The sequence below is a fragment of the Danio aesculapii genome, chromosome 17 (genome assembly GCF_903798145.1).
Source record: "Danio aesculapii chromosome 17, fDanAes4.1, whole genome shotgun sequence".
In the NCBI taxonomy this organism is placed as follows: domain Eukaryota; kingdom Metazoa; phylum Chordata; class Actinopteri; order Cypriniformes; family Danionidae; genus Danio; species Danio aesculapii.
Genome location: NC_079451.1, coordinates 28,411,961 through 28,438,464, shown reverse-complemented (window position 1 = coordinate 28,438,464; position 26,504 = coordinate 28,411,961). Strand labels below are relative to the sequence as shown.

The 26,504-nt window shown below is 36.9% G+C and overlaps 1 protein-coding gene across 3 annotated transcripts in view; it reads right to left on the bottom strand.

Annotated features, from left to right (window-relative positions):
• Nucleotides 1-26,504, bottom strand: part of wdpcp (WD repeat containing planar cell polarity effector) — a 91,119-nt gene that overhangs the window by 24,739 nt on the left and 39,876 nt on the right. For all 3 annotated transcript variants that reach the window (XM_056477760.1, XM_056477761.1, XM_056477762.1), the window contains 4 exons: nucleotides 25,034-25,148; nucleotides 22,442-22,578; nucleotides 16,699-16,890; nucleotides 7,228-7,873 (listed from right to left, as the gene is read on the bottom strand). In XM_056477760.1, the coding sequence (XP_056333735.1) occupies nucleotides 7,228-7,873; nucleotides 16,699-16,890; nucleotides 22,442-22,578; nucleotides 25,034-25,148 (1,090 nt within the window). The remainder of the gene's footprint in view (nucleotides 1-7,227; nucleotides 7,874-16,698; nucleotides 16,891-22,441; nucleotides 22,579-25,033; nucleotides 25,149-26,504) is intronic.

Here is a 26,504-nt window from a genome sequence, read left to right as displayed (position 1 = left end):
GATAAATTCCATTTCAAAAGCTCTGATTGCTCACCAAGGCTGCATGTGTTTCACAAAATATAAAGTAAAATCAGTATATTTGTAAAGATAAACAAAATTTGACATCACATTGCATGTTTGACAGCACTTTCAAAGTGAAATGTCAAGAAAATTCATCTACAATGTGTGTTCAGTTTTAAAAAAAAATGTAATTGGCAAAGTTTTATTACACTCATGCCTGTATGGCTGCAATTTGGAAATTAGATGACTAATGAGCGTTACCATATGGCTAATTCTGTATGACATCCACAATCAAACAAAAATGGCAATAAAATGCATCTACTAAAGCAATCATGTTGTTTTACCTTATTTTTACATAGAGTAGCTGTTTCAAACCTTGATTCAAAGGTTCTTTACAAAAGTGGCCTGGGGGAAAATTACAGAAAGATCCTAACTTTTAAATCTTATCCTATCTGTTGGGTAAGAAGTTAAGAGGTAAGAGCGGTTTTAAGACAAAAGCTATTACAAAACAGCAGTTTCACCAGTGTGTTATTTTATCTACACTACAGATAGGAAGGTGGTATTTACAGACACATCCTCCTAACTTGACAAACGAACTTGACAAACTAAATTTTAAAAAGGTCTAACCCTAGGTCTAATTAGGTCTAAACCTAATTTCAAAATTGTTTCAACTCAAATGGAAGAAAATGTGCTTTTTACTGTGATTTCCAACAATGGCATTGCACTGCTGCCATGATATTACAGTTGGCACAGAAACTGCAAGCAGCATTACAGAGACCAACAAAGCATCACAGAACATAACCGGTTATGGAGCACATGTCGTACTTTCTTTAGTTTTTTTCGCCAGCTTTGTTTACTGTATGTATTAGTGCAGAGATGCCAGAACTAGGCCCCTGAAAAGAGGGAGAATGAGCGGGATGGTTTTGAGATTGTCAATTCAAATTTAATGTAACCCTTTGTTTGTTTGTTTTATTGTTAAAGTTAACTATATACTGTCAACCGACAATGCAGAGACTTTGGTAAGTGAATCAAGTCAAAGGCAGATTCTGCTTGACTAGTGTATTCAGCATTGAACTCCTTTATGTTATAAATGTGATAATATTTTTACTGCAATAATTTAGCATTTTAAAAGTTATACTGCATTATTTAATATGATTTAAAGTAATACTTTCTATTTATTTTGAAATATTAGGAATATTTAGAAAATGAACCATGACAACTTTAATGTAGTATAGTTTGGTATATATCAGACCTGAGAATGGATTGTAGGATTGAATGGAAGATAGGATAAAAATCCCAAATTAAGTTAAGATTTGCTTTAACCTCTTAACGTCCAAGTTGTTTTTTACATGCATATTATATTTCTCTTTGCTATTTGGGCTTATTGAAACCTCATTAGAATAAAAACCTAAGTATCATATTTTGATATGATGTACATTTAGAGAAATGATGTCCATATATGTGGACTCGTGGTCCGAATTTACATAAAACACTTTTTCCTGACTGTTTTTTTAATGCATATATAACATATACATTTTTTTGAACATGTTTTGACTATCAGAGAGTAAAAACAAAATTTTTTCCCATTTTGGACAGTTAAAAATAGTGTTTGGGACATTTCTTATGCAAAACAGTTGCAGGATGACACTGTATGTCTGTAACAAAATATAAAACATTCAAAGTATTTTAAATAGCCACTTATAAGCTAAAATGTGCTGTCCACGTATGTGGCCATTAAGCACTAGGAGGTTAAATAACACAAATTCGTAATAGGAATTTGTGAAAAATTCTCATATAACTTTTCAAATCTTAAGACCACTGATAAAAGTTTCTGTAATATGCACCCAGAATGCTTGTTTTAAGAAAAAACTCACTTAATTTTGGCTTATTATTTCTTAAAATAAAAAATATTTTTTGCTTGTGTAGAAAATGCTTCTTGATTTAAGATTTTTTAGCTATTTGGACTATAAAAAAAACAAAAAAAATCTAAGTAACAAAAGCATTTTTTTGCAGTGAAGTACATTAAATTTATGCTAAAAGTGTCACGTTGTAATTTGATCAAGTAAACCTAATCTGTAGTTAAAATCTATTTCATAAATGCTCATAAATATCATAAAGCATTTGTGCAGAATCAATGAAATTATACAAAACTGAACTGCCCAAACTGGACGAGCAGGACAAATAAAAGTTATTGTCAGCCGCAGCGTGTACTTTTTTGTAACTGTTGTTACTTTATCAGCTATTATCTGTAATATCTTGAGGTTGGTCTTGATTTTACAGTAAGTTCAAATTTCACAATGAGTCAAGAGCATCAAATATAAAGCATTTAACTACTCAAACTTCTTCTGTACTTGCTCCTCTCTCTTTTACTTTCAATCCTCTTTCTTTTCTCTCTCTCAGACGCCTTATTCTATTTCTTTCTCTCATCTGTCTGTCTCTCTTGCTAACTTTCTGTGAACGCTGGAGTCTGTGATCACAATGAGCAGTAATTCACCTGAGGCGCCTTTAATAATGTAACAGAGCTTAATCCAGCCATACTGGATCTGCTTCTGAATGGCTCACACAAACTTGCTCACTTCTCAACAGGAGACCAGCAGCACAGCCACAAAAACAACACACACGTTAATGTTATTGACAAACTTGTTGGCTCTGAATAAAATAATTCCTCTGTATTCATTATTCCTGGAGTGTGAAGGGGAAATAGGGTAAAAGATGAGATAATAGTTTTCATCAAACTTCACGAATTGATTGATTACATTAAGAATTTCAAGACTGTACAAGCTTTCTAGAATGTAATGTTTAAATATACAAATTAGTCATCATTTCATTAAATATCTTTCATTAAAGGGTCCATTTAAAACTGCATGTGGGAAATTAACAGGCCGCCTCCCACAAACCCCTGAAGAGCAACTAATGTGAGTAATAATAAGTGTGAAGAGAAATGACAAACGACAGGACAGACAGAAGTGCTGCAGCGCCGCAGAGCCTCAATAACACAGCATACACAAAAATGAAAAATAAACCATTTCTGTGATCAAACTGACAAACATATGACATTGAGAGGCATGAGTGCACAGAGTAGCAGTTTGTAAAATAAACCCATGAATTGTATTGCATAGTTTAATTTAGTTTCACAATTGTTTTTTAAAGAATTAGGGTTATTCTACATAAATTTTATTTCATAACTGTCTTATATCTTGTATTCTTTATATCTATTCTATATATATATATATATATATATATATATATATATATATATATATATATATATATATATATATATATATATATATATATATATATATATATATATATATATATATATATATATATATATATATATATATATATATATATATATATATATATATATATATATATATATATATATATATATATATATATAGTTGAGGACAGAATTATTAGCCCCCCTGAATTATTAGCCCCCGTTTATTTTTTTCCCAATTTGTTTAACGGAGGGAAGATTTTTTCAACACATTTCTAAACATAATAGTTTTAATTACTTATTTCTAATAACTGATTTATTTTATCTTTGCCATGATGACAGTAAATAATATTTTACTTGATGTTTTTTAAGACACTTCTATACAGCTTAAAGTGACATTTAAAGGCCTAACTAGGTTAATTAGGCTAACTATGCAGGTTAGGGTAATTAGGTAAGTTATTGTATAACAATAGTTTGTTCTGTAGACTATCAGAAAAAAAATAGCTTAATGGGGCTTATAATTTTGACCTTAAAATGGATTTGAAAAAAATTTACAACTGCTTTTACTCTAGCCGAAATAAAACAAATAATGCTTTCTCCAGAAGAAAAAAATATTATCAGACATACTGTGAAAATTGGGAAATATTCCCATTTGGGAAACATTAAAAAAAAAAAAAAAAAAAAATTCAAAGGTGGGCTAATAACGCTGACTTCAACTGTGTGTGTATATATAATATATATATATATATATATATATTATATTTTTATTTATTTTTTTGATTTTCTTGATTTTCTTTTTTTTGGGGGGGGGGGGGGGGGGGGGATTTTTAAAAAATTATATTACACACAATCATACATATATTAGTGCTGGGCAAAAAATAATCGCGATTAATTACATCCAAAATAAAAGCGTGTTTGACATAATATGTGTGTACTGTTTATTTTCAGTTTATTTTCAGTAATCTTTTATTAAAAATTACTTTTTTCTGTTTCAAGTTATTTCAGTGACCATTGTAATTTTTCTTTCTTTTAATGGAAAGGTACCAAAACTTTGTCCATGTCTGTATACATATACATTATATATACACTGTTACATCTCCTTTTATTTGCAGCAATCTTTATTTAAGTCTTAATTAACTGTGGATTGTAGAGGTTGTTTTCCTTGGTCTTTTAACTGGGCTAAGTAGTATACAAAAGGCCCACTAATTAATTTATTTGTAAGGGGTTATATATAGGCATAATCTGACACAACCAAAACAAACAGAGGGTGCTATGTGATGCAACCAAAGGGCTCCAAACTGCAATGCTGTGCAATTTCCTCTCCTTTAAATTAATCTTGTTTCTCCCTCACTCTCTATTTTTTTTCCCTCCACTTTCTCAGAGTGTGCCGGCCAGCTGCCCCCGTATCCCCTCCGTACAGCAGCTCTCCTGTGCCGAGCGCGTGCCCAGATGAGATAACTCAGGGAGGAGAGGAAAAAAAGAAGGGAGGGTGAGTGAAAGAAAAAGAAAGAGCTGCTTCCTTGGGAAGACTGGAGGTCTGCCAACTCTTTCATCCTCTGCGCGTCCGATTCACTCACTTCATCATGTAGCAGTTCTAGAGATATAAGTCAATAAATATGGGCGCGCAAGCAAGACAAGCCCAACAAACATGTCCACAAACAAATAAATAGACAAACGGGCAAACAAGCGCTGCTCACTAGCTGCTCCAAATTATCAGTTGGAAAGGATGTGCATTTGCTTTCTTCATCAAAACCTTGGCACGCGATCAGAGGAGAGGGAACTGCTGTCGCTCTCTCTCCCTTCCACCCTCCCTTGCTTTCTAGCTCTCTCTCGCTCAGAAAAAGTCTTTCTCTTGCTGACGCTCTCCATTTAAAACTTTGAGAGTCGCTGGGAGTCACATTCACTTCCAAAGTCAAAATTAAACTCTAGGCATGGGCAGGTTTTGATTGGCAAACTTTATCTTGCGCCCTGAGGGAGCGTAAGCCACTGTAAATGATTTATCGGAGAAATGCATCCCAGAATGCACCTGGAGGTGGCAGCCCAAGGGTTGGTATTGAGTGACCTCAGAAGAAATGGCCTCTGCCTCAGTTACTCACCTAAAATGTCTGCATGCTTCTACAAATTTGTGATGAGATGGCACACACTTTTTTAGGTACACCTGTCCAACTGCTCGTTAATGCAAATTTTTAATCAGCCAATTACATGGCAGCAACTCAATGCATTTAGGGATGTAGACATGGTCAAGACAATCTGCTGCAATTCAAACCGAGCATCAGAATAGGGACAAAAGGTGATTTAAGTGACTTTGAACGTGGCATGGTTGTTGGTGCCAGCCGGGCTGATCTGAGTATTTCAGAAACTGCAGATCTACTGGGATTTTCACCCACAATCTCTAGGGTTTGCAGAAAATGGTCTGAAAATAAAAAAGTATATAGTGAGCGGCAATCCTGTGCCTTGTTGATGCCAGAGGTCAGAGGAGAATGGCCAGACTGGTTCGAGCTGATAGAAGGAAACTCATATAAACATTTGTTAAAATCAAGGTGTGCAGAAGAGCATTTCTGAATGCACAACACGTCCAACCTTGAGGCAGATGAGTTATAGCAGCAGAAGACCACACCGGGTGCTACTCCTGTTAGCTAAGAACAGGAAACTGAGGCTACAATTTGCACGGGCCCACCAAAATTGGGCCATAAAAGATTGGAAAAACGTTGCCTGGTCTGATGATTTCTGCTGCGATATTCGGATGGTAGGGTCAGAATTTGGCATCAACAACATGAAAGCATTGATCCATCATGCCTTGTATCAACATTTCAGGCTGGTGGTGGAGGTGGTGTAATAATGTGGGGGATCTTTTCTTGGCATACTTTAGGCCCATTAGTACCAACTGAGCATCGTGTTAATGCCACAGCCTACCTGAGTATTGTTGCTGACCATGTCCACCATTTACGACCACAGTGTACCCATCTTCTTCTGATGGCTACTTCCAGCAGTGTCATAAAGCGCAAATCATCTCAGACTGGTTTCTTGAACATGACAATGAGTTAACTGTCCTCCACAGTCACCAGATCTCAATCCAATAGAGCATATTTGGGATGTGATGGAATGGGAGATTGGCATCATGGATGTGCAGCCGACAAATCTGCAGCAACTGCGTGATGCTACCATGTCAATATGGAGCAAAATCTCTGAGGAATATTTCCAGTACTCTGTTGAGTCTATATTCCATGAAGGATTAAGGCAGTTCTGAAGGCAAAAGGTTGTCCAACCCGGTACTAGTAAGGTGTACCTAATAAAGGGGCTGGTGTATTTTGCACACGTTAATATCATGTACCCTCTGAGGCAAAAATCTGATTGGCTGATTAATGCGTGTCTTTAACAAGATAACAAGTTGTTACAACTATCATGTATGGATAAGCTAATTGCTGGACTTTGGGAAGTGAGCATGGGTTGTTACAGTATATCGAATACTTAAAATGCACCAATAAGCAATTATTTAAAGAAGCTTCACCAGTCTTTTGTTGTACCATTAACTATACTCTTGACCTAGCTTGTTGAAACAAAGTAAAAAGTGATAGTGCAATATGGTACAGGTCAGTCATATGGTATGTTATATTCTAACCTAGAAAAAAAAACATTCCTTGTCATTCTTAGGGCTTGAAAGGTTTTGCTGCTTAATTAAAGTTTTGATCATTTTTTCAGTACTCTGTCTAAATGACAGTTCAATAGAACAGCCTTTATTTGAAACATTTTTAACATTATAAATGACTTTTTTGTGCCTTTCTCTAACTGACCTCAAAATTTAATTGGTAGCACAAATTTGACGCATGTGGCTTTAGAGTCAACCATACTACATTTAAATTACTGTATTTAAATGCTATTATAGCTAAGACTGTGTTTTATGCCCTCCAGCCACCTAAATACAATCCCATTAAACCCTTTAGCTCTACATCTTACATGCTCTACCCTGGATTTTAATCAATTATTACAAAGGTCCCACTAACCCAGTTTTAACCTCAGCGCAGCAAGTGGTCCTCCATGAAACCGAAGCAGCAGCAAGTCATGCACCTCCAGACTCTCGTTTCCCTGAGATATCGGACAGTAGGCCCATTGGATCCCCTCTAGCCCCTCAGAGGTCTTGAAGTGTTGAGAGAGCTGCAGGCTGGGGCCTACAGAGCCAGGGACCGGTTCTTCACTCACTAACCGCAGTGGGAGAGGAGAGAGGCCCATATCAAAGCACTGAAGCTCGCCTTGACCCCCACCCACCACTAGCAAAGATCCAGAAGGATGCCATGCTAGCACCGCCGGCATCATGGAGCAAGTGGCCCACTGGGAGAGGCCTGTCTGTGGGTCGAAAAGAACCACAGAGCAATCTTGAAGCCCCAGAACAACCCAACGCTCCAACGGGTCACAACTACAGGTTATAGGTTTGGATGTGACGGATAAAGAAGTGCTGGACAGACGTTGGAGACGGCCACGAGTCAATTCATACACACAGGTTTGGATGTCAGGAGGATGAGTCTCCTCGAGGGACTCAGATGTGGAGTGTTTGGTGTCTTGGTGCAGCTCCACGGTCAGGATATGGTAGGGTTGGGTCAGACTAAATCTGCAGTCTATAGGATTGCCGTCCGTTCGGATAGAGCTCAAAACCTGCACAGAGGAAAAAAGAGAAACAAAAGTCACAGTCCATTTACACTTATAGCCATCAATGGTTTCAAATTTATTCTGGTCATGTATCTCTGATGGACAATTTGAAATATTTGTGAAAATTATTTCCTGTTTTTACATAAATAATTTTAACAACAGAAAGACAATTCTTATGGCAAACATATGAAAAAATTCATGTACTAGTTCCCGCAGCACTAAATTACGATGTATATTTCCACATGTATTTAAATTTGGTCAATTTCTGCAATTTTACTTATAATGCAACAGTATAACTGGAAGAAAACGGAAATTGACAGGATGAGTCAGATTAAAAATTGACAATCATTTGAGCATCAATGTATCTGAAATACCTCCTTGTTCTAAACCCCACATTTAACCTTTGGTAAAGGTACATTTACAACACTTTTTGCAGAGCAAAGTTAGCACATTTGGGAGTCTCAAATATATAGCAGCCGTTTTATAGTTTGAAATGTCCGATAGGAATACAATAATTGGAGAAGAGTTTCATTATTACTATTAAAGTGCAGAAAAATATGCAACAACCAACACAATAAACTCTGCTGACTAGAGCAAAGTGAGAAAGAAAGAGTTGCCAACTGTCCCATATTGACCAGTGTGTCCTATGTATTGGCCTCATTTGATTGTCCCATACATGACCTGCCTTGTCTCATTTATTGACTGCTATGCCGATTTAACCATCATCAGCAATGCTGACTAGACACTTGAGGTTGATGCATTTGAAACGATTGACTTCAGAAGAGTTTCAATGGTATTTTCTTCTTGAATGATCTTTGTGTAATGCATATTACATACCGGCACAGCTACATTGCTTACAACAGCAAAGGAAACAGTGTCTATCCTGCTATTCTATAAGTGCATCCTGCTGGCACATAGTGAATCTTCTTTTTAATTTAGTCTGCCTGCAGTTTTGGATTTATAAGTGACATGTTTTATGTAGCACAATTGCATGAAGCTAATGCCAGAATATTATATTTTTATTTTACATTTTACAATTGTAATCTAATTAAAAAATCACTACATGCCCAAGCTTCAGCCTGTGATAAAGCAGATAAACATCTTGTTATATACTCATATTTAATACTTTTTTAAGTATTTTATAATTTAATAATTTTTTTAGCTTTAAAAAATCTGTTAAACTCAGCAATCACAATCGGCCACAAAAAAAAATCAAGATTGGTGCATTACTAAATCTGTCGGATTTTAAGGTTTGTCTATTTTATTCAGACAAAGCTGGCGACCCTAAATGAAAGACACAGTTGACCTTGAAGAATAACAGTTCAACAAAAAGTTACAAACATTTTACAAAAGTAACTATTCAGCATGGGCTCCTCCATGCCTGAGAAAGTAGAAATCACAGGCCCAACACACATGTTGAGCAAATTTGCTTGGAGATTTAACCTCAAAATGTGCACACAAACAGCTTAAAAAGTGTCCTATCAGACAGCAGCATGCAGGAAGTTCGGGTTTACCTGTAGTATGTGTGTTTGTGGTGCAGATGGTGGGGCAGAAGAGAGACTGAGAGAGATGGGCTGGCACAGAAGCGTGGCGTGCGCGCCAACGTAGGAGACTGAGTTAAGCGGGTTGCCGATGGTTTCTGTGAAATCAGGGGATGAGTTTTTTTTGTCTTTTTTTTAGCTGTAATCCCCCCTGGGCCGACTCCCGCTGCACCCCAGGGGGTGAGAGGGGTTTAGTGAGAGGCGGTAGAAGAGTTGCTGACAGCACAGAGGGGAGATCCGGAACAGTGCCAGATCTCCACAGAGCCAGGCCCCGCTGAGACACACCTGCCCCAGCCACTGAGGCCCCCACTCTGGGCCTGTCCACAGCTGGGCCTGGGCTTAGAACCAACACCCCACTGACCACGCTAGCAACAGACCAACTGCCCCAACTGCTTTGGCTAATACTACGATAATGCTGACCTCGCTAGCATTAAGCTAGTAAAAATCTATCGAGGGCTTGGTTGAACACCTTTCTGGGCCATCTTAAGGTGAGAGCTGGTGACCTCACCAGGCTAATTCTTTGCTAATGCCATGCTAGGTAGCGCTACAGGCTAATAGTACACACTATAACACCGTTGCACTTTGTCGCGTGTGTTAAAAATCACAAACTAAATGTGCCATCGGGAACTAGAGAGAAAGTGCACAATCCTCACACTTGTTTATCCAGTTTAGTAGTAACGGATAGCCATAGAGAGAAAACGCTAAGCTCTTTGCCACGGTAACACTAAACAAAAACAAAAAGGTGAAGAAATAAAGGAGGGCTGGTTTTGAGAGGCAGTGTGTTTGCCTCAGCACTGGGGGACATTTCGAGTGTCTTTCTCCCACCCGCTACAAAGGTTTTAACATCTTCACAGAGTGATCCTTCTTAAGACCTGCATTCACACACACGCACACACAAACATCACAAATCCCACAGCTGCTGCTGAAACAATGACAGATTCAATTTCACAAAGACAAACGGCATCTTGGTGAGTTGGGGAGGCTAGGATGGGGGGGGGGGGGCAGTATGCGCAAAGGAGAGCGAGAAAGAGAGTGAGAGAGAACAGTGGTAAGTGAGTCTCTGTTAGTTATTGGTTTCAGTCACTGGTCAAAACTATTCTTTTCTTTTCTTCTCTTCTCCGGACTTTCTTTTGCAGCTTGAAAGATAAACCCAAAAAGGTCCAGCTGAGCAGCAGGCCTTGTTCACAGCAGTAGAGCTCTTTGAGCCAATTTTCCAGCTCAGAGAGCAAACAGTGAGAGAGAGCGAGTGAGAGGGAGAGAGCGGGACAGTGAGAGAGAAAGAGAGATGATGATGAAGGCAATCTATGAAAGTTCTTGCTGCTGAGTCTCCGCTCTTCTGGTGTGCGTATATGTGTGTGTGTGTGTGTGTGTGTGTGTGTGTGTGTGTGTGTGTGTGTGTGTGTGCTACTCAGATGCTTGTCAGGCCGCTGTGGCATGAAATCAACACAGAAGCATTCGCTCTACTGCACCTGCACATGCCCAAGAATTTAACCCGGGAAATCACATTCCACTCGGACCTTTTCTCTTCATATATAACATGGTCTGGAATCATAACAGCAGCCATGCGCAGAAAAATGACAGAGATTGAAACCATTCCACATGAGCCTTCTAGAATCAAATCAACACTGGAAGAGGGTCACTGAATAAGAAATACATTCAAAAAATGAGGTGATGAATTCAGCCGAAGGATAAATGGCTCACTAAAAAGGTCAAACGGGTGCTGCATGTCTCAAAAACGTGTGTTTATATATACTGCTATCCTTCAGAATTCTGCGGTCAGAATGATTTCCTTGTTAAGAAATTTATATTTGTATTTATCAAGGACACATTCAATTAATAAATAGTACTAAAACATTCTTACAAAAGATTTCTATTTCACATAAATGCTATACTTTTATATTTATATTTTATATTCACACACAAAAGTTTCTACAACAGATTTAAGCAAATCAGCATAGAATGTGACACTAAAGATCACGTGAAACTAAAAACTTGACTGCTTATAATTCAGCTGTACCATCACAAGAAATAAAAAATAGAGCATATAAAATATCTTAATATACAAACATAGAGAAAAGTTTTATTAAATTGTAAAAATATTTAACAATGTCAGTGCCAATGGCTAGTGGAAAGTGCATCGACAAATGCACTCCGGTTCTCACGGCGACCAGAGTTCGATTCCCGCCTCGAGGTTCTATGCCGATCTTTCCCCTCTCTCTGCTCCCAACACTTTCCTGACAATTCTCTCTACTGTCCGATCCAATAAAGTTGAAAAATAATTATAAATATATACAATATTGCTTTACTACTTATTTAATATTAAGAATAAATAAATAAAAATGTCTCATATATTCAAAGTAATTAGAAGTTTGAATATTACATCTAATTTCAGAATAGTAATAAAACAAAAACACTGACATAAGTTGGCATTTTATTTAATTTAATTTTTATCACAAAAAATATCTTGAATATAATGAGTCAATCTGGGCAAGTCCATCTGCAGCCATAAATGCTCTTAAAAAAATGTGGGCCTCATTTCAATTCATTGACTCCATGGTCCATAGTGTGCATTCAGCCTTTTACACAAACCCATATCTAATATGAGTGTGTGATGTCTGATATACTTTTCACACAGGCCTATATGCTAGGGCTGCACAATATTGTAAGAATCTGACAATGTGATATTTTGTTTTTCTGCAATATATATTGCGATATACTGTAACTATACAATTCCAGCAAATGCTCGACTAGCACTATTTGGAAAGAATTTTTGGTCACACTTTATTTTAAGGTTCAATTCTCATTCTCAGTGAACCTTTATGACTTTTGCTTCAATAAACTCCCTTTTTTGCTCCTTATTAATAGTTATTAAGGTAGTTTAGGTATTGGGTAGAGCTAGGGATAAGAATAAGATCATATAGAATATGTGCTTTATAATTACTAATAAGTAGGCCCACACAGAATCTGCAAAGGCAGAAATTTGCAGATTTTTAGCCCATCATTGAGTCTATTTATTTACTTGTGTAAATGTGTGTAAATTTATATTAATTCAGTTTTTTAAATTAATTTCAGTAATATTATTGGCTGATATGAAAATGTTCATATGATTTATTTAGAATACAGTTTGTAAAGTAATATTTATGGATCTAACTGAATCTGCATTGTAAACATTAAATACAAGTTAAAAATGCGTAGTTTTTAATTAATTTATTAAGTTTTTAGTTATGATACTCCAAAATCATTCCACAAAAATCTGCAGATTTTTTTTTACAAAAATCTTTGCAGAAATAGCAAATAATATCCGCAGATTCTGCCTGGCCCTACTAATAAGCAGCCAATATCTCAATAACCTAGCGACTATGTAATAGTGAGAATTGATCCTTAAAGTGTTACCAAATGTATTGATTTAGGTTGATTGGGATGATTCTGTAGGGAGGTGAATCATGCATGAAATGTAAAAAAACAAATTACAAGCATAGATAAATGTAATAAAGCAAGGATAAAAGTGAACTAAACAGTGTATGCTTTATTGTTTTGTACATGTAAAGGTAAATTACACTGTATTGCCAGCACTGCAGATCTATGTGATGTGACTATTGCGGATGCACACATTGCGATATCAATGCTGGAACGATACATTGTGCAGCCCTACTACATACTATAAAACTAACCTTTTTTATCTATTATTCCATATTGGGCAAAAAAGATACATGTTTGATTGAAAACACAAGAAATGTTGCAATTTGCAAATTAAGTATGGATAGCTTGTGCACATGCAAATCAAACAAATGAAAGAGAAGTGTTCTGAGAAAGATAACAGGATATTCAACACTGAATGTGTATGGATAACAACAACAACAACAACAACCACCCCAATATGCAAAACAACTTCCAAAAAAAAGACATCAAAAGCTTTCAGAAACCATAACAACAACCAACTCAACATGCAAAATAACTGTATATTTAAAAATTCTTTTTATTAAAATCGTTAAATTCCAGGAACAGGGGGATTGATTAAAAATGTTAAACGTTTGCATAAATAAGTGTGTGTGCACGAGTGTTTTTCCCGGTGTGTCTCTTGGCAGTGCTTATCTGCAAGGGGTAAGAATTAAGACCACATAGGGAAAGAAAGCGCACTTTTTAAATGCTGAAGACTAAGCAGAAAATGGGTTTAGCATGCAGATAGCAAACTTAACAAAGGGAACATATATATGAGGCAGAATTGATTGAAGTGTGTGTCTGTGCGCCGAGCGAACCGTTTGATTCACCGCTCGCGTCTTACATAAACTGCTAGCTTGATTTCACACTACGGATCTGAAAATGACAACAAACACTTTAATTAGAAACGATGAAGGCGAGAGACACTTTAATGTTTTTTAACCGTAGAAAAATGAGAGAGGGGGGGGGGAGGGGGGACAGACAGTGAAAGAGAGAGAGAGAGGGAAATAAATAGGTGAAGGCCCAGGATAAATCCAGGGTTCATTTCCAACCAGAGCAATCCAGTGATGTTCCACGCTGCCCCCTTTTTATTTTTTTATTTAGCATATTTCCACCCCTTGTTTGTTTTCATTTGGTGCATTTGCGATTGGAAACGCAGCTCCGTTTGCTCGTCTCTCTCATACCCTGCTCCGCGAGTGAAGATTTTGCATATGTTTAAAAGCAGAATGCAGCATTGGGAGCTTAAGCATTTTTGAATCGTCGCCATTCATCATTAAACAGCGCTGAGAGAAAGGAAAAAGGAGGAATGTACAGTAAAGATGCAGAGATGAAAAAGTGCCATACTGTGCTATCAAAAGTTCCTGAGAGCTACTCATATTCCACATTAAATAAAGTTTTATACAAAAAGGAATATTTATATCCTTGGTTATTTTAATAACCTAATAAAAAAATTATTTGTTCTACATTCAGAGTTTCATTAATGGACGATTTGTTCAGATCATTTAACCAGCTGAATAGATATCAGTGGAATTACGATTTAATGACATGTTATTTTATTTTGTAAGTCATATTTCTTCTTGATTTTAAATTAAATCGTCATTTAGAATAAAATGAAGGCCTAAGCTTATAGCAGACCTTTTCTACCAGATGCCAAACTTTTATTACTTCTCACAAAATGCATCTCAAACAATGCAAGAATCTTAATGCAAGGCATGGTGGTGGCTAAAAGACTAGTGCTTAACAATTGGAAATCACCTTTACCCCCCTCATTCCAGAACTGAATTTCCGACATGATATCCATTATTCTGATGGAAATTTTTAAGGACTAGCTCCATAAGAAAATGTTTGGCTACTTGGGGTCAATTTCTTGATTTATTTGACAAATCTATATTCAATTCAATTGGATTAACCTTTATTTGTATAGCGCTTTTACAATGTAGATTGTGTCAAAGCAGCTTCACATAGAAGATTATATCTCAAGAGCAATTCAGTGACCCCTCTGAGGTTTAAGTTATATACCCTCTCTAGTTTTGATTGTATGCTTTGTGACTATGATGTGTTTTTTTGTTGTTGTAGTTTTCCTTTATAATGTCCTTTGTATGTCTACAGAATGAGCTGATGTGTGTTCTTGTTCTGTATATACACATACACATATACACATATATCCACACACATATATAAACACACACATTTATACACACACGCGCGCACACACACACACACACACACACACACACACACACACACACACACACACACACACACACACAGACAAATATACATACAAACATATATACATACATATATATATATATATATATATATATATATATATATATATATATATATATATATATATATATATATATATATATATATATATATATATATAAACCTTAAAATAAAGTAATAAAAAAGAATAATAAGGCCATGCATTAAGGTTCTCAAACTCATACCTAATAAATCCAGTAAACACAGAGAAAGTGAGTATTTCCAAGTGGGCTCTCAATTTTTTTTCCACATCTGCATCTACAGTGTTCAGCTTATATGAGTAAACACCCCACAAATCGCTTATTTAAATTAATATTTTCTAGAATTTTATATTTAATAAGATGCTTTACAATATTATATTTGTGCATATATACGAGATTGGTCAGTACTTAAGCCAAATCTGGAGCTTATCTAACAAAACAACTTATGATAACGGTCCAAAAACTAGTACACCCAGATGTATATGTTAGGGAAAAATATTAATTACAAATTTAAAAAAAGAGCAAAAATCAAGAGAAACAAAAAAATACAAAATTATTTTGTTACTGATACTTTGAATCAGTTGGAATTTCTGTCTGGAGTTTGCATATTCTCTCCATGTGGATTTCCTCCGGGTGCTCCGGTTTCCCCCATAGTCCAAAGACCTACGCTATAGTTAAGCTAAATTGGCCGTAGTGTATTTGTGTGAAGTTTACCAGTACTGGGTTGCAGCTGGCAGGGCATCCCCTGTGTAAAACATACGCTGGATAAGTTGGCAGTTCATTTTGCTGTTGCAACTCCTGATGAATAAAGGGACTAAGCCGAAGGGAAATGAATGAATGAATGTTTATACTTTTTTTTTTACAAGATTTTGCATGAATTTAAATGATCTCTCTATTTTTAAAGATGTTCGATGGCTAAAATATATAATTTTTATAATTATTTATATTTAATAACTGTTTTGTTTAAATGCACCAAAATAAATGATCCATATTTACTGAGAAATTGACAAAAATATTCATTTTCAAAATAGGGTGTACTCATTTATCCTGAGTACTGTATGTACTCTACAATAACAACAATGTAATGTCCAAGTGCACATGCTATGTGGTTTGATGCAAGCACAAAATGTTTACAAATTAATTCTATACATGACAAATATTTGTATAGTCAAGAACACATTCATTTTATATATGTCTGTGCAGCAGAATACCTACTACAATGAATGAGTGTCAGAAAACCAAGAAAATGGAGTAAGAGGTCAAAGGTTGGCTGCTCACAAAAAGTGAACAGTCTATGAGTTACAGGAGCTCAAAGAGAAAAACAATAGTGACTGGTAAAGCATGACAAAAGAGAAAAAAAGAAAGATAAAACAGAGACTGGGGCAAAAAAGGATTGAGAATGTTTCCAAAAAACCTTGAGCAGTGGAGCATTGCGAGGGCATTATTAAAAGTATTTATATTATTTAGGAGGTCACACCCTGATTATTATCTGACCTTCAAGATGCTCCAAAATATTGTTCTCGCATCATTTAATTGCATCTCCCAAAAATATTTTTGTTTTGGAAAAGCCAACCCTGAAGGAACACGAGTGTCTGCTTACCGTGAGCCCAGGGGTGTCGGAGCAGGCAAGCAGCACTAGGTTGGCTCTGTCTGCTGCACTAGGGATGGGAGACCAAGGCCTAACCTCCTCGTTACAGAGCGACCACCAGCACACAGCCACGTCCTGTGTCCGGTTCAGCCCCACGTGACGCTCCACACGCCGCCCTCCACCAGGTATGTCCACCACTGAAACCTGAAGATGAACAACAGCCATAAAGTAATTGGACCACTAAACATCTATAAAACATAAGCCAAACTCCTCTGCATAACTCATTACAACTGCATGCTGCTTTATTAATGCAGCCCAAGCTCTCCAGCATTGAAGTGTTGGGATTTATATTTTGTTGAGTTTTGCATTTAATTTATTTGAAATAGCTGCTTTTGTGGGTAGGATATTTGTGCAACTGCTAATAAGATCTCTAGATACGCTTACTCTTGTAAACCACAGATTTGTCTTAGTTACTGTTATATTGACAATGTGGCAGCAGGACTAAACTAGAATTGGATGCAGAATAATGCATTAATTCTGCATGTGAATTATAGTTATTAATGAAAAGATAATATACAAGCTAATAAGAAATTGTAAAAAGTAAGAACTGGTCCCCATACTAAATAGTTCCCATTGTTTGTAATGAAATCAGAAGTGTGTAATGAAATCTGAAGCAGAAGAAAATTAAAGGATGTGAGGTTTACACACATTCTTTAAAGGCTCTCTTCCATTCTGTGAGACGAAGATCATGCTGAAATAGTTGTTGTGTACAGGAACGTGTCATGTAAAAAGAAGCATTAATTCAAACTTTAACCAGATCTATATTGCATACAGTTCATTCATTCATTTTGTTACGGCTTAGTACCTTTATTAATCTGGGATCGCCGCAGCAGTCACAACTTATCCAGCATATGTCTTACACAGCGGATGCCCTTCCAGCTGCAGCCCATCACTGGGAAACATCCATACACACCCATTCACACACACACACTACGGATGATTAAGCTTAACCAATTCACCTGTACCACATGTCTTTGGACTTGTGGGGGAAACCGGAGCACCTAGAGGAAACCAATGCAAACATGGGGAGAACATGCAAACTCCACACAGAAACGCCAACTGACCAAGCCAGGGCTCGAACCAGCGACCTTCTTGCTGTTAGGTGATTGTGCTACCCACTGTGCCACCATGCTGCCCATTGTATACAATATCAAAGATATTTATAATCAAACACTCATTACAAATTCGTTAAAAATGTTAATTCTGTCATTATTTGCTCACCCTCCCTTTGTTCCAAACCTATTCAAGTTTCTTTATTCTGTTGAACAAGAAAGAAGACATTTTAAGAATGTTGGAAAAGTTGTTTTTTTCTACTAGTGAAGTCAATGGGCTCTATTTTACACGATCTAGGCACGAGTTTTTAACAATTCTAAAGCACATAGCGCAAAAGCATTAAGGACATGTCAGAATCTACTTTTGCTATTTTAAGAACGGAAAAATATGGTTTGCGCTGCAGCGCGTGGTCTAACAGGGTTGTGCTTATTCTCTTAATGAGTTATGGGTGTGTAAAGTAGCAAATAAGCTGCTATAATAGTTTAAACCAAAAACACACAAATGACACATACAATACAATATCTATTTATGAAGCACTTTTAAAAACAAAGTTGACCAAAATGCCATACATAGGAGTACTAAAGACAGAGAAGAAAATAAAATGTAACAGGAAACATTTAACAAGTAAAGACAATAAAAACAGTAATCAAAACAATCAAACATTTCCTACCCAATCATACCTGACAGCTCTGTATATGAACTTTACAGTACAATTAACATAAATTTGAGGTATTTTACAACTCAATCAAATGGCTGTAAAATGAAACTCAAATCATCAAATCAAATGACAAACATAAATCCCAAACCACAAAAACACAGGTTTGTGATAAAGCGTAGGCCAGTGTTTTGCTGCTGACTAAGTCTGACTAGCAAATTTCATTAAAATGAGCCGCACCTGATTGAGACACACCTGCAGTTTGGCTGATGCACAAACTGCTTTAATCAGGCTGTCTAGCCTCAAAGTAGACATAATAATTGAGGTATTCAAAACTAGTTCCTTTGAAGGGGCGTTAAATCCACTATCTGTTTATGGGACTGCAATAGTGCAGTATGGAGAGGATATTCTCTCCTACATCGCACCACTGTCTCCGCATTAAACTCTCATATCTCATATCTGCGGCTGCTCATCATGTGCTATTTCAGCAGTTCTGGGCTGAGGTTTTAAAGCAGACCTTTAATGCAGCCCATAGTGTGAATAAATGGCATGAAAATACGATATGTCTCTTATAGAGTCAGCTCCTATTCATGCAACATAATAGCAGTCATTTCCATATACTTCATTTTGAAAGGCCTTATCAAGAGAGCAAACATGGAGTCTCTTTTTATGTCAACAACTCTATCTGTGCACAATAGGGAGGAGTAGAAATGCACCACAGTCTGCCTGCGACAACAAAATAAAATTGTTCATCATTTAACCTTGACCTTCACGTCCCACTTGTGCCAAGTATCATCTACCATGAAAATGATTTATATAAGATTAATAAACAAACAAAAACAAAGCCAAGCAACACAGACTGTGGGAAAATAACATTCATCTCTCTGTGTCTCTTACTGCCCTCCCCCAAAACTTGATTCCCCATCTTGCCTGTGCTTGCTGGTCAGCAATAATCAGACCCTCTTTCTGGAGGATTAGGCTCAAAGCTTAGTCCAGTGGAGCAGGCAGTGGATGGGGCCGGCCGGGCTGGGATGGGGGGGTATGATGGGCGGGGGTGTTGTCGGGAGGGAGGGCAGGTTTGGAGGGGGGGAACGTACGGTTTCTCCTTATCAGAGCCATGCTGCTGGAGCCAGCCACACCGCAGGAGAGATTGCTTTCATACTCAGGCTGCCGTTGCAACAAAGCGCTCCAGTAATGCGATAATGTTCGGGTGCGGAGGGTGTTAAGAGCCTGATGTATTTATGTATTGTGTTTAGTCCATAATCAGACCCATCCAAATTGTGATCTCTGCACACTTGGTCTCCGGCCCATTAAAATGAGGTTAATGCTTTCAAAAAGAAAACGAATAAAGATTTTTTTTTCTTATATTCCGTTATGAATTTTTCAGACAAGTTGCTTTGGAGAGCCAGAGAATGAATGGGATGGAGGATAAAGAGGGGAGCGATCACCTTGGTTTCCTCTGTAGAGGAGGAGATGGACTTGACCCCACCCTCTGACCCCTACCCACCGCTCGGCTAGCCAAAGACTGCACAACTGTGACCAGATTTATAAAATAGTAAAAAATGGTGACGTTATAAAATACAGATAGTTCGTCCTCTATTCCTCCAGTTCAAACAGTAGCGCATGAAACAAGCAAAGTCAAGGTCATGGGAGTCAATTGTCAGTCACAGAATTGATGAAATTCATACACTTATCTAATGTTTAGGCTTCGTAACATGTCTCAACAAGGCTGTACTTATTTTATGAAAAACACCTTACAACTTTGAAATGTATTTTAAAATTAGGGCAAAACTGCATTTCCAGCACACATTACTCCTGTTATTAGTATCATATGATCTTTTAGAAATTGTTCTAATATGATTTTTGGTGCTTGAAGCAACATTTCACATTATCATTAATGACGAAAACAGTTGTCATGCATACTACAATATTTTATGCAAAATATTTTGTTTTTTTTAAATGAATAGACAGTAACTACATAGAAGTCATTCATTCATTCATTTTCCTTCGGCTAAGTCCCTTTATTCATCAGGGGTTGCCATAGATGAATGAACCGCCAATTTATCAAGCATATGTTTTACACAGCGGATGCCCTTTCAACTGCAACCCAACACTGGGAAACATCCATACACACTCATTCAGACATAAAATATGGGCCAATTAAATGTATTCAATTCACCTATAGTGCATGTCTTTAGACTGTGGGGGAAACCGAAGCACCCGGAGAATATGCAAACTCCACACAGAAATGACCCAGCCGGGCGGGACTCAAACCAGTGACCCTCATTCTGTGAGGCGACAGTGCTTACGTAGAAGACTTTACTCTCAATTTTGATCACTTTAGTATATTATAGCTAAAAAAATCCAAAAATACTATATAAATTCTTACCATATAAATATAAAAAAGAAATATATTGATTTAAAACTTTAACAGGGTATATACAGAAATCTGAGAGTGAAATTCAGTAACTTTTAAGACCTTTTCCATACATGTTAAGACCTCATCGCCACTTTAGGTTTCACCCGGTAACATTGGTGACATTTTTAGGTACAGTTCATTCATTCATTCATTCATTCATTTTCTTTTCGGCTTAGTCCCTTTATTAATCTGGGGTCGCCACAACGGAATGAACCACCAACTTATCCAGCATATGTTTTACGTAGCGGATGCCCTTCCAGCTGCAACCCATCACTGGGAAACACACACACACACTACAATCAATTTTAGCATACACAATTCACCTATACCACGTCTTTGAACTTGTGGGGGAAACCGAAGCACCCAGTGGAAACCCATGCGAACACTGGGAAAACATGCAAACTTCACACAGAAATGCCAACTGACCCAGCCGGGGCCTGAACCAGGGACCTTCTTGCTGTGAGGCGATCATGCTAGCCATCACGTTGCCTATGGTACAGTATATTTACTCAATAATCATTGTAAGAAACTAATCCTAAACTAAAACATTATTTATATACTGAATAAAAACGCAAATTGGCAGATTTTCCAGGATCCAAGATTTTAGGGATTCAAAAACCTTAGCATACAACTATATATTGTAGAATCAAAAATGATACAAAATTTAATACCTTGTTAAAAAGCATTTAAGACTTTAATACTTTTAAGGGATTTCAATTTCTCTAAATGTATTTATCAACTTTGAATACTTTTTAAGACTTGACAGATACCCTGTTTAAATGACGGTGACCTTGAATGCAGTGTCACTTAAAAACCAAATATATTGCAAAAATTTAAATAAATATTTGAGCTTTTTGGCTAAAAGCTAATATATAACATAATATATTATAAATTCCCTTCCAAATATAGAAATCATTTTGGATCTTTCCGTTCAGGTTCAAGCAATACCTTTGATGTGGGAAAACATTGTACAAAGTGCACATTGAAAAACTCCTTTGTGTAGTTATGCTTCTCAAATTTCAAATATTACACTTTCAAAAGAGCTTTTTTCTTTTTATATTTGATGCAGAAGAATTATTACAGCAATTACACAATGATCTGCAACTGGCAGCCCTTTTCATTTTTTTTTTGCAGGTTTCAGTAATTAAACAAAAGGAAACTGAGAATGAGGGAAAGAACATTTCTTAGGCACACACAGATGCACTGTCATAACGGATGTGATCTCTCTATAAAGACACGAGTGCTGTGTGTTTGGACCTGATGTTCCCCACAGGTGTGCATTAGAGAGGAGCTCCAGTAATCACAGTGTTACCTGTCCCAGTGGTAAAAGAAAGCAAGTAAAGCCAGGCAATTATTAGAGCTAAAAGCCCTGTGGAAAGAGCCAGACCAGCCTCATTAAAGCTTTTTAATTGAAAGCAGGAGAAGCTGGTCTGCCTTTCCACCTAAAATGTGCTAATGCGTGCGTATTCAAGAGTGTGTGTGTGTGTGTGTGTGTGTGTGTGTGTGTGTGTGTGTGTCTTTGGGCGAGCGTTCAAAAGATGTGTGTAAGAGGTATGTGTGTGTGTTACCTTAATCTCTGCAGCTGTGAGTTTCTCCATGTGTCTTGCTAGATCAGGTGAGCTCTGGTTCTTCCTGTTCAGGTAAACCTGACACACCTGACTCCTCTCCATCAGCGAGAACAGCAGGAAGCGATCGCCAATCACCGCTGAAAACCACAGGGCAAGGTCAAAGGTCAAAACTCAAATGACCTTGCCAGAAGACAAAGCGTTTACTTTGCTATCTAAATGACATATTATAATTACTACAGACTCACTCAAATCATATATGCCTCTAATATAAAAGCTTTGGCATTTAAATTATTAAAAAATATCATTTATTTTACCTGCAGATTTTAGTTTTTTTCAAATGATGATGTCCCTGAATATCCCAATCAGATGATAGGTTGTTTATTGAACATAATGAGACACATTTATAACTAAACCTAATGAAACATTTATGAAAACCCGTTTCTACATGACCTTCAACTAGCTGGTTCAAGCATAGTTGATTCAGCTTTTGAATTTGCATTTTGTTATACTGTACTGTTGTGTTTTATTATACTAGAGGTAAAAGCTGACCTCCACACAAACAAAAATGCACATAATGAATCATTTTCATAAGTGCAGTAGTTTAAGACACTAATAAGGAGTCACAGAAGAGATAGAGGGAAAGAGCGAGAGACTGTAAAGCCTGTAGGCTATGCAGCTTTCATGTTAAAGAGAGACATTTGCAGTGAAACTGTTGACAAGCTCTCCACACTGTGATTAGCAATTAACCTTCCCTTCCTAAAAAATTAATCTGTTTATGAAACCAATTAAACGGCAGAAAAAATTAATACAAGCCATTCAGAGAAGCAGGTTTAGTAGAGGAGGATATTCAGGGCTGGAATTTCCAACCTCAACAGCAATTAGAGACGGAATATCAGCGCTTCTGCAGTAATTATGAATCATCTCACATTCAAGCATAAAACAGGAAGCTCATTTCAAGAGAAGAGCTTTTTTAACTTTTACTTTAAGTTATACTTTAATTTAAAACACAACATGTATGTTTTTGTAAATAATTTTTTAAATAAATCTGATGTGTTTTTTTGTGTGTGTTTAGACCAAAGTTTGTATTATAACCACTGTGAGGGACTCAAGTGTGATTTGGAAATGCTAAATGTAAATGATACACTCAACCAAATTAAAACAGATTATTTAAATGACATATTTTCCCTTTGGAAAAAGAAAAACAAAAAAAGAAAAACATGGAAGCTTTTAAAAGATTACCAAAATTCCAGAGAACATACCCATGTATTAGTGTTCAGTAATCATGGCCAAATTAAGTGGAAGATTCCATGATAATCCTTCCAAAAAAAATCCAAATTTGTGTCCAGGGGCTAGTAAACAGGTTTTGGAACATTTGAGCGGCGGCGGGTTAGATCAGAATAAATCAATAAATTCCTCTAAATCTGCTTAGCTAGTTAATACTTTATTCCTTTAAAACATGTTTACAGAGCTTACCAGCAGACTAATTCATTTCTAGAAAAACAAAATTATGCAATACTCGATGGATAATTTGGTTCTTAAATTGCAGGTTTTAGGCATCACTAATGGACTCGATATTGAGCCCGTTTCAACATAAAACAACTGTGGGAGTTTCTAATGACATACAAATATTTCCAAATTCCTTTCTTGTCATTGTTAAAACATCATCCTAAAGTGTGATTGTAATAATAAAACACATACACAATCAGAAGTAAGGTCTGTTACTTGTCTGTTACTGTTACTTTACAAATTCTGTTACTTGCAAAGTACATTTTTGAAAGGAACATGTGTGAGCCTAAATGATTGCCGATATTTGAACATATTTGTACTTAAAGTGTATATATAAATACCTAAAAAGTACAAAATGACAACATCACAGGTGATTTGTGGGACAGAAATGTGAAACCCCAAAGAAAAAAGTTTTCGATCACTCTCTTTGTACTCCAGCACTCATGAAGTAAAGTCATCAAGGCCAGAACAGGTCTGACAGCCTGTGTGAAACTAACTGAATAAGTGACAGATGTAGGAGCCCTCCTGGCACCCCCATCCTTACACACACACTCTCTCTCTCTCATACACACACATAATTACTCTGGTAATTAGGGGCTCTGGGGGCCTGAATGGCACTCTATGGGGGGCTACTAGGAAAAGGGAAGGGGTGGGCTGACAGAGAGGGAGAGAGCAAGAGAGAGAGAAAGAGAGAGAGGCTTGTCAGGTATCTAGAGACCTGGCACAGAGAGCTTCAGCCATATAAGCTCCAAACAATAAATGATATGAGAAAATAATTAACAGATTTGGGATAGTGTCCAATTTCACAAACCAGAAATAAGACAGGGAGCCATGCCAGATTCCCCAGAGATTTCAGAGGAACCTCTAAGTGTATGTGTGCACTTTCCGTGCCTTTCCAACTTCCTCTGGGAGTAACAGAAGAGGGAGAGACAGAAGGGACTGGCGTTCGTGACCTGTGGGTGTGCAGCCGCCCAGGCTCATGCTGAGAAAATGAGCAGTGAGTGAAAACGCAAGGAGAAAGAGAGAGACAAGAAGATGAGAGAATGAAAAGAGACAAGAGAGGAAGGCAAGTGTACATTTACTCACCGTCACTGATGGTGTCAGCAGGTAATCGCCCCACCAGAGTTCTGTCAATGACCACCCGTTCAACCTGAGCTCCGCCCAGAATCAGGGTCACCAGCACACCTGATCTCAAGAGCATCTGCACACAGCAATGGACAATCACACATTCACACTGACTGGAAAAAAGCTACTGTAAATATTTCAACATCAATACATTACAATGAATTGTTCTCAGGCACAAATCAATATTTTGTTAACATTTATTCCAATTTTCATTCATTCATTCATCCATTTTCTTTTTGGCTTACTTCCTTTATTCATCAGGGGTCACCACAGTGGAATGAACCGCCAACCTATCCAGCATATGTTTTACACAGAGAATGCCCTTCCAGCTGCAACCCATCATTGGGAAACATTCATACACACTCATACAATACGGCCAATTTAGCTTACCCAATTCACCTATACCACATGTCCTTGGACTTGTGAGGGAAACCGGAGCACCTGGAGAAAACCCACGCGAACACGGGGAGAGCATGCAAACGCCATACAGAAATGCCAACTGGCCCAGCCGAGGCTCGAACCAGCGACCTTCTTGCTGTGAGGCGATCATGTTACCCACTGTGCCACCGTGACACCCTCTTTATTCAAATTTCTTTTCAGAATTTTTTTTTCAGCAAGACACAAAAAGAAGTCCAAATGAAAAATTGATCAACACACCTATTCAAAGATTATATGAAAAATATACCAATGAGCCATGACCAATGAGATTTGCCATTAATTTTGTGTTAATCTTGATGTACATTTGATGTAGTGTGTGTAAGTGTGTGTGTGTTGATCAACATTTTGATTTGAGAGTGAATAAAGGCTCAGCAATATGTTGATCGTTTCACTTCAGAGGAGCTGGATTAAACCAGTATGGATCATTTTGAAGTAGGATTAGGAAATATAACACTTTTATTCATCCATTAAGTGATATTTGATGACGATGTGCTAAAATGATAAATGCAATTAGCTCAGCTTACAAATTCCAGAAGTAGACGGGTTCAATATCTTGCCCAATGTTGAAGGTAATGCGTTATACAGTAAGTATACATAATGTACTTGTAAGCACGTTACATAATAATATTATTTTTCCAAAGTAACAAGTAATATAATGCATTACTTAAAAAAAAAGTTATATTATTTGAGTTACTTTAAAAAAAAAACGTATGATTGCTATGATTGACATCAGTTCACGGTCTCCAGGTAAAACAGTTAATTCGACTAAACTAAAAAACGTTTATTGCTTTTATTGATGAGGAGGTGCTGCCACTGTCTCACGTTACTGTAGAAGCGACTAGGTTTTGTAATATAGTATGATTTTTTTCTTTTTTGGGAAATGATTTACACATTTGTTAAGGCCACGTGAAGAAATTTATTCAATGTATAAAGCTCAAAGATTTTTTTTGATTTGGGGATTTTTTTCATCGTCTTACTGTTCATTTTATTATCA